This window comes from Sinocyclocheilus grahami, unplaced genomic scaffold (assembly GCF_001515645.1).
Source record: "Sinocyclocheilus grahami isolate Dianchi unplaced genomic scaffold, SAMN03320097.WGS_v1.1 scaffold39.1, whole genome shotgun sequence".
In the NCBI taxonomy this organism is placed as follows: domain Eukaryota; kingdom Metazoa; phylum Chordata; class Actinopteri; order Cypriniformes; family Cyprinidae; genus Sinocyclocheilus; species Sinocyclocheilus grahami.
In genome coordinates, this window is record NW_015505218.1 from 377631 (window position 1) to 387226 (window position 9596).

General features: G+C 35.9%; 1 protein-coding gene across 1 annotated transcript in view; it reads right to left on the reverse strand.

Moving 5' to 3' along the window:
• camk2a (calcium/calmodulin-dependent protein kinase II alpha) overlaps nt 1-9596 on the reverse strand; it is a 51615-nt gene that overhangs the window by 4281 nt on the left and 37738 nt on the right. Inside the window, exons 13-16 of the mRNA XM_016267565.1 lie at nt 5584-5616; nt 5221-5269; nt 3445-3520; nt 894-988 (exon numbers count right to left, since the gene is read on the reverse strand). Of these exons, the coding sequence (XP_016123051.1) occupies nt 894-988; nt 3445-3520; nt 5221-5269; nt 5584-5616 (253 nt within the window). The remainder of the gene's footprint in view (nt 1-893; nt 989-3444; nt 3521-5220; nt 5270-5583; nt 5617-9596) is intronic.

Genomic DNA, 9596 nt, shown 5'->3' on the forward strand with positions numbered 1-9596 from the left:
TTATTTTTTTTTTTTACTTAGAGTGCATAACTCATTCATTTATGTAAGTTATAATAAATGCCTATATCCTTAAAAAAACAAGAGTTACATTTAACAATTATTTCAGCTATTGAATCTGTTTGGACATGGCGAGTCATTTTAATCCTAGAAAAAATGGCCTCTATAACTCAACAAATGGTGATACAGTATAGGAAGTAAACGAAAGATGAACAGGCAGCAGAAAGGAGCTCCCCTGTCATCAGCTCCATGTCTTTGCTGGACATTTTCGTATTTTTCTGTATTGTTTTGAACAAATTAATCCCAAATCATTTTCTGGATGTCACAATTAAACACCACATCACATTCTGCTTTAACAACTTAGAAACGTCACATATTTCGTCACAGACAATATCAAATATTTGCATATTTTCTGTATAAAAACCATTCCTGGTCTTAAATAAATCCGTGTTTGACACCAATATGAAATATAATGCTAATCACTGACAATCTTTCTCACAAATCTGATGTTTTTCTCACAATTGTGAGTTTATATCTCGCAATTCTGAGAAAAAAGTCAGAATTGTGAGATATAAACTCATAAATCTGAGGAATAAAGTCAAAATTGTGAGATATAAACTCACAATTGTGAGTATTAAGGTCAGAATTGCAAGATGTAAATACGCAATTCTGGGAAACAAAGTCAGAACTGCGAGTTTACATCACGCAATTGCTAGAACAAAGCTGAAATTACCTTGTTTTATTTTTTCATTCAGTTGCTGAAATGGGAATCCATAGCTACTGATATTCAACCAGCATTAAAAAAGTCTTGAGGTCAAATAGCATTAGGCAGAATCTAATTGGAATTTTGCTTTTAATTGTTAGAAATTAGAATACAGGTACACATTGCATCTTACAGTTTTCAAAGTAAAAGCGATGGAAATCCAGCCCCTCCACCAGGTTTCCCAGGGCCTCAGGCTCAAACGCCGTAACACTGGGATCACACATCTTCCTGCACACAAACATAATATAGTATATCATAATAATATATTGACAGTATCATATTGAAGGTAGTCTTGACATTATCTTATTGGTCTCTGAATATCTTCACAGGGAAGAACCTTTTCAGTGAGGGTTGGGGAATTTTCTTCCTCTTCAGTTTCTATTGATTGTGGAGTTCCTCAGGGCTCCATTTTGGGTCCTATTCTGTTTTCACAATTTTTTACTGCCTTTAGGCCTTTTTTTTAAAACATAGTATGTCTTATCATCTTTATGCTGATGATATTCAGATTTATTTTCCTATTAGATCTGGAGGATCAACTTCTCATTCATCTTTGTTATTATGTCTTGAGGAGGTGAAGGGCTGGCTAGAGCAAAATTGCCTAGAGCTAAATGCGAGTAAATCTGAAGTTATCATTTTTGGGCCAAATAAGGTTGACAGTGACATAAATGATGTTTTAGGTACATGGACAACAAATGTGCGGTCCCAAATAAGGAATCTGGGTATAACTTTTGACTCAGCTCTAACGTTTGATCATCAGATTAAATGTGTGGTGAAAAGTTGCTTCTTTCAGTTGAGTATTATTGCAAAAATGAAATCCTATTAGTCTGTTGCTGACCTTGAGATAGTGATTCATGCATTTATCTCTTCCCGTTTGGACTATTGTAATGCACTTTTTTTGGGAGAAAGCTAATCTCTTATTTCAAAGTTCCAATTGGTCCAGAATGCAGCCCGCGAGGCTCCTTTCTAGTACAAAGAAAAGGGAGCATATTATTCCAGTTTTGGAAAAGCTACATTGGCTTCCAGTTAAATATCGGATTCAGTATAAGGTGTTACTGTATGTTTTTAAAGCTGTCCCATGATATGGCCCCAGAATATATTACGGACTTGATTCATATGAACTCTGGTAGATCTCAAAGAACATTTAACTGCTTACTGCTTTCAGTTCCAAAAACTCGCCTGAAAACTAAAGGGGATTGCGCATTTTTGGTCGCTGGCCCAAGACTGTGGAATATCCTTCCACCTGACATCAGATCTGCACCCTCAATTGATGTGTTTAAATCTCACGTGAAAATATCCTTGTTCTCTATGGTTTTTAATTGTTGAATTTTGGAAGATGTAATTTGTTCTGTTTTCTGTTTTTGTTTAATTTTAATTTTAGGAGATGCCGAAATGAACAAGTTTCCTGTGAGGAATATCTGGAATGATATCTTGTTCCTGATCAAGTTGTTGCTAGAGGTGATACAGCTACGGCCAGAAACTAACAATAAATCAAAATTTCTACCTATTAGATTGTGTTTTATTAATGTCTACTCCTACCCCAACCCTAAACCTACCTCTTACAATAATGCAAAACCAGTAATTATTGTTGAACAGGGTGACAACAATGACGCTATATTGATGTGTGCATGCCCAGTAGCTGCAGCTGTATCTCTTCTAGCCTTAACATTGATATGGAGGCCATCTGCTCCATCTGCAAGTTTTATGACAGTGCCATCTACTGTTCACGAGACTATTTTTCCTAAAATCACAATGGCTCTATAGATTCTGCTGAATCAGACCATATCAATGCTTCTCAGCCATTTTGTCTCTTCACCATTATGAATCTTAACAAACTACAACATCTTTTTAAATCTTCGATGTGCTGAAATGAAACTTGCTGTGCATCCTTGGCACTATGAATTTGGGGAATGGCACCAACTTAGCGATCAACAATTGCAATTGTTTTTTTGCCATTACTCTTACACATTTTGTCCAGTTTTTACCAAATGTGATCTTCAGGTCATGCCTGACAAATCCTACCAAGCTAGCTTTTTTGCAGTCAAATGTATATAGATATACAAATGGTCCAGTTTTGAAGATCTCAGTTACCTTGGGACTATTTAACCATGGGTAAAAGAAGGAGAAAGTTTATATGCAGACGAGGCAAAAAGAAAATAACAATGGCTGACTTTCCGCTGGTGACATACCGCAACCATCCAGTGAACTTTACGTAATGCATTTGGACAGGAATTCTGCCTCAGAGAGATTTTAGTTTTGCAATCCGCCCCAAATTAGTTAAAGTCATGTCCATTCACACCAAGAACAATAACTATATTTGCATCCATGCCAACACATAATTACATTTTGTTTATTATAAGCATGCACTGCAGTTATATTGTCTGCTACTTTAAATTATTTAGATTGGCTGTCAATGATTTAATCACTCATCAGATGGAAAAACAATCATTCTGATTACAATGATTCATTCCACTCTGTCATTATCGTTATAGAGTAGTTGTGGTGTGGACGCTATTCTCATATAATGAGAACGATTAATAACACTTCATAGTTATAGTGATGTGAACAGGACTTTACAGACGATAAAGAAAACAAGAGTTACAGCTGTTGCCGGTCTCCACTACAGTACATTCATATTTATAGATTAGCAAATGTGGATGGTGAAAGACGAATGGTCCAAAACTCACGTGTAATTCTCAAAATCTCCATTGCTGATGGCTTCAATGAGTTGCTCAGTTACTTTGATGATTTCTTGCTTCCTCACTGCAAAGATAAAGATTTAGAAGTCGTTTCAGGGGATCAGAACGTGATACATTTGTCTATATATGTGTCACTTTTAATTGTTATTTTCCTTGAGATTGACTTATAATGTTAGTGAAGTTTGATAAAAGTACCTGCGAAATAAATAATTGCGTATCCAATAATGGTAAATAAACGTAACATCAGAATGAACAATCCTGTGCTTAATTCAATGGACAGTTTATCCAAAAATTAACATTTGCTGTTAATTTACTCATCCAATATATAGGTGACTTTTTTTCTTTAGCAGAACAGTAAAGAAGATTACTGCAATTCACTTTCAAAAAAGTAAAAAAAGCAAATACAGGCAAGACACAATTAATACCCGTGGCTCCTGACGATATATGGAGGTCTTATGAAGTGAAACAATCGGTCTGTGCAAGAAGCTGAAGATTATTTACAACATTATTACCTGTAATCCAGAGCTTCAGGCAAATGGGGAAGTCCGATTAGTTTCCGTGAACTGGTTCTTTCGGAAAGTTTGTTTAAATGCATTGGTTCACTAGTCCGTTTACGTAATCACGCAATGACGTCACATATGCACAATTATATTATTAAAGCACCCAGTAATGACATGAAACGTGTATGTTTTGCATGTTTAATGCATATAAAGTGAATGAGCTCCCCTTTATCAGCTCACCTTTTTACAATGTGAAACAAGAAAAACGTTCATTCAAGGGCTCGGTTCACGCATGCTCATATCAGCGGCTCATCGGTCTTCAGTCAAGTTCGATCTGTTTCCTCAGTTCAGTGACTGTTGGAGGAACTGGAGCACTGAATGAGTTCATTTATCACATGATCAGATACGCCGCTATTTTGGCTCATTTCGAGTCGGAGTGACTGTCAGGAGTCTGAAAGTGAGTTTTGATTGAGTAACAATCAAACCGTGAACTGTTTCAGATGATTCAGTCCGATTTGGTGAACTGGTTCATCCAGTTCACTTAAAAGAACAGGTTCAAAAGAATGATTTGTTCGTATACTGACTAAAGCTCTGGATTACAGGTAATAATGTTGAAAATAATGTTCAGTTTTTTGAATGTTCCTTCATAAGGCCTCAGCATATTGTCAGGAGCCATGGGTATTAATTTTGTGTTCCTTGATAGTTCATTTATCACATGATCAGATACGCCGCTATTTTGGCTCATTTCGAGTCGGAGTGACTGTCAGGAGTCTGAAAGTGAGTTTTGATTGAGTAACAATCAAACCGTGAACTGTTTCAGATGATTCAGTCCGATTTGGTGAACTGGTTCATCCAGTTCACTTAAAAGAACAGGTTCAAAAGAATGATTTGTTCGTATACTGACTAAAGCTCTGGATTACAGGTAATAATGTTGAAAATAATGTTCAGTTTTTTTTTCAGGCTTTTTTTTTCATTCTCAAAAACCGGTAGCTGTTGACTTGCATTTTATGAATCACCAAGGACCACAGTTTCAGCTAAAAACTGTTCTACCGAAGAAAAAAAAGCACCTACCCTGTACATCCTGGATGTCCTGAGGGTGAGTAAATTAACAGCAAATTTTCATTTTTGGGTGAACTCTCCCTTTAATTCAAATGAACATGTCGTTGACAGGAAGCTCCTGCTATGGTGTGTCAGAAACTAGAGGAAATGTGCAGTGCTCTGAATCCCTAGAACCAGAAAAAGACCAACAGACAGACAGTCTCACCTCTAGTATCCTCATCCTCAATTGTGGTGCTTGTACTCTCTGACGATTCCTATAAAAGACACATTAAGATTCAGGATTTTTATTGGCCAAGATCACATAAAACATGATCAGAGTTGACTGGCTGGGCCTTCAAGAAAGAAAGAATTGGTGAAAATCAGAGGATTTCAAGTCAGCAGCTTCGGTCCTGCAACAATAAATGTGTCAGATCAACATCAGCTTTACAAATGTGATGTAACATCAATAACAGAAAAAAGAAAGTCCAGCTCCATGGCAGCCATGTTTTGCTCATTGTTGGGTTGCGGCCTTTAAAGTTTGCCAGTTTGTGGCAGATTGTCAACAGGATGGAGCCTGTTTCACACTCACCATCAGCTGGGTGCTGGAACTGGACTTCCTTTTCTGGAAGAGAAATGAGAAGAGGTTAAACAGGAACAAACATTATGAGATGGACAGAGGGCGATGAGAGGAACAGCTGTGATTCTGAATACTGTACGTGAATAATTTGTTCTTGCGTCAACAGTCTACAACAGTATTTCTCTCATGACAACTCTCGGAGGGATTGGCATGGTAATATACATGACAATGTTAATGTATTTGGTCTTGGCGGAATAGATCTGCTACGCTGCTGCTGCTGCAAGTACCGAGACTTGCTACTGCCAATACATCCACAACATGCTGCTGTGAGCATGTAAGAAATACTGCTGCTGCACATATTACAGATATGAATAACCCCCATAGCATACATGATCACCTCATAGCAGATCTATACAGGTGGAGCTGGGGAAGGTGGAGGGTCTCTGAAGTGCACTGCATACTGCTACAGCAAACAAAAGCCAGGTATTTGAATATTGAGCAGTGAGCTCATTGGCTACCGATACATGAGAGAACCAATCAGCTGCCATGTGACAATGATGTCACCAAGTCAGATTGAGCTAGACCTATCGGACTGCGCCATCTAGAGTTTCATTCCAGAACTCTGTATTTAAATTCAATCCACCTTATTATTATTTTTTCTTGAATGACTTATTGTACCAACCTACCAGATCTCACGAAAAACAAGTCTCACTGTAATTTACAGGTGAAATGACCACTTAGCATTGCTCCATTCAGACAAATCAGATTGGGAACTCTGGAGAATCTATTATTTCAGTCTGTTCCATACATGATAGTGAAAGTATGGATTTAGAATACTTAAATAATATAATGCACAAGCTGTTTGGAGAAAAGAAGTCTGTGTTTAAGACAATGTGTGTGTGTGTGTGTATATATATATATATATATATATTAGTACTATCAAACAATTAACTGCATCCAAAATAAAAAATGTTGTTTACATAATATATGTGTGTACTGTGCGTATTTATTATGTATATATAAATACAAACACATGCATGTATATATTTAATAAAAATACGTTGTGTTTATATGTGAAATATATTTATATAATATTTGTATAATATAAAATATAAGAATATATATTTATACATGTATGTACATATGTAAATATTTAAAATATATATATACTCTATGTGTGTGTATTTATATATACTAAATATACACAGTACACATACATATATTATGTAAACAAAAACTATAATAATAATAATTATTAATTAATAATTAATCACAATTTATCGTTTGACAGCACTAATATATGTACATTTTGCATGAACTATACCAATATTTATACCAAAATATTTTGTAGCAAATTTGATGAAAATATTACATTGGCCAGGATACAAAATCAACATTTACTATATTCTATATAATACAGTGTATTAAATGTCTTGTCAATAAAATTATTTTATTGTTGGTGTTAGTTTCTTCAAGGTCAAGGTCAAAGTTTATTTATATAGCACCTTAAAACAACACAAATGTTGACCAAAGGGCTTCACAAGCAAAACAAAACACACACAGAAAACAGACGTAACAAGTAAACAATCCATTAACTTAAAAGAATAATAAAACAAAATTGTATAAATGTAAAAAGCAGTCACAATCTGGTACATCACAAAAACTGCAACCCCTAGCATTTAAGAGGTACATACAAATGAACCAAATTATGAGTAAGCCTGTGAACAAAGAGGTTTTAATTGATGCTTTGAAAACGCTTAATGTAGGAGAAGCTCTAATCGTTATGGGTAGTGTGTTCCAAAGTTTAGGAGCGTAGACTGAAAAAGACCTATCTCCCTTGGTTTTCAAACGAGATTTCGGGACATTCAGAAACAACTGGACTGAAGATCTGAGTGATCTCTGAGGAGAATAAAAACTTAAAAAGTTCTGATATATAAATGGGGGCAAGTCCATGCAGTGCTTTGAACACGTAAGTTAAAACCTTAAAATCAATTCTTTGTCTCACAGGTAGCCAATGGAGAGAGGCTTGAACAGGTGAAATATGTTCCCTCTTTTTTGTCCCAGTCAGGAAACGTACTGCAGCATTTTGGACAATCTGTATTCGTGCGAGTGATGACTGATTGATTCCAGCATACAAGGCATTGCAGTAATCAAGCCTTGAGGAAATAAAAGCGTGAATAACGGTCTCCAAATCCCTAAAAGTAAGTAGGTGCTTTAACTTTCGAAGTCGCTTTAGCTGGAAAAAGCTGGCCCTGACCACCAAATTTATTTGTTTGTCAAACTTCAGATCTGAATAAAAAATGACCCCCCAGATTTCTAACATGGGAGTGTTTTTTTAACTGAAGATGCCCCAAGAAATCACTGTATTTGTCAATCTGCAGTTTAGAGCCAAACAGAATAACCTCTGTCTTATTTTCATTTAACTGAAGAAAATTTTCGTCCATCCATTCTTTAATATCCTTTAAACATGCTAGCAGGGAAAAAACAGAATCACTACCAGAGTCTAATGGTAAATAGAGCTGGGTATCATCTGCATAGATGTGATAGGAGATATTATGATTCTCAAAGATAGAGCGTAATGGAAGCATGTAAAGAGAAAACAAAACTGGACCCAGAATCGAACCCTGTGGCACCCCACAGGTGATTTGCACTGGGGATGATGAAAATTCTCCAATTTCTACGGATATACTCCTATTTGAAAGATAAGACTCAAACCAATCTAAGGCAGCATCGTGGATGCCAACCTCGTGATTTAATTTTTTTAACAGAATGCAATGATCCACAGTGTCGAAGGCTGCGCTTAAATCTATCAGAACAAGAACTGCGCAGTTTCCAGAGTCCACCGATAACAAGATGTCATTTGTCACTCTTAATAGGGCAGACTCAGTACTGTGCTTAGCCTTAAAAGCAGACTGAACAGGATCTAAGATGTTGTTTGTGATTAAATACGGTGTAAGTTGGTTTAAAACCACTTTTTCCAGAACTTTCAGCAAAAAGGGCAACTTAGAAATGGGTCTATAGTTATGAAGTTCAGAAGAATCTAGGTTTGTTTTTTTTAGCAAGGGGTGAACCACAGCACGTTTTAAACAGGATAGAACAGTGCTGCCATACAGAGAGGCATTTATAATGGACTGTACACTGGGTAAAACAACCACTAATATCTCCTTAAATAGGACTGCAGGAATAATATCAAGAGAACAGGTGGTTAATTTCATATTAGAAATCACAGCCAGCAAATCAGAGTGGGATATAGTCTGAAAAGCAGACAGACTAGAATAACTAATCTGTAAATTATAACAACTTTCAGATAAGACTGATAAAATCTGAGACCTAATACCAACAATCTTATCTATGAAGAAGCTGCAAAACTTCTCGCACAGATCTGCACTAGGAACTAAACCAGAAGCAGTTGAAGGATTCAATACAGAGTTTAAAGTGGAAAATAGAGTCTTTGGACAATGGGAGTTTTTTGCAATCAAACTGGAAAAATAGTTAGCCCTTGATAAAGAAACATCTTCCTGATAATGAGACAGACTAGCTTGCAAAAGTTGATAAGAAATATTCTTGCTCAATAAACTATGAGTTTATCTTGCTTTGATTCTACGCAATGTAGATTTAATAATGTTTGATTTATTTATTGCACGTCTGTACGTTTGCGCAGGTCATTTTTAAATGATGGAAAAATGAATCTTCTTATTACAATATAGCCTTTGTTTGGTTTGAAAAAAGTTGTTCAAAAAGTTGTTCATTATGAGGATATCTATTAAATCATATGAAATATTTGTGTTTGAGGTTTATTAAACCATTAACAAGCATCTAAAATGTGATGGTGCCGCCAATGATTTTTTTTCCCTGCATGTCAAAAGTCAAACACGTCAACCCCATTTCATTCGGTGTAATAGCAGCTGAAATTTGACTGGCAAATGGCTGCCATGTTTTATAAGCTGTGCAACCATTCTCAAAGACAAAGATGCTATGGTTTTACAAAACTGGTCAAATATTTCACAGACAAAAGTTACGTTTTA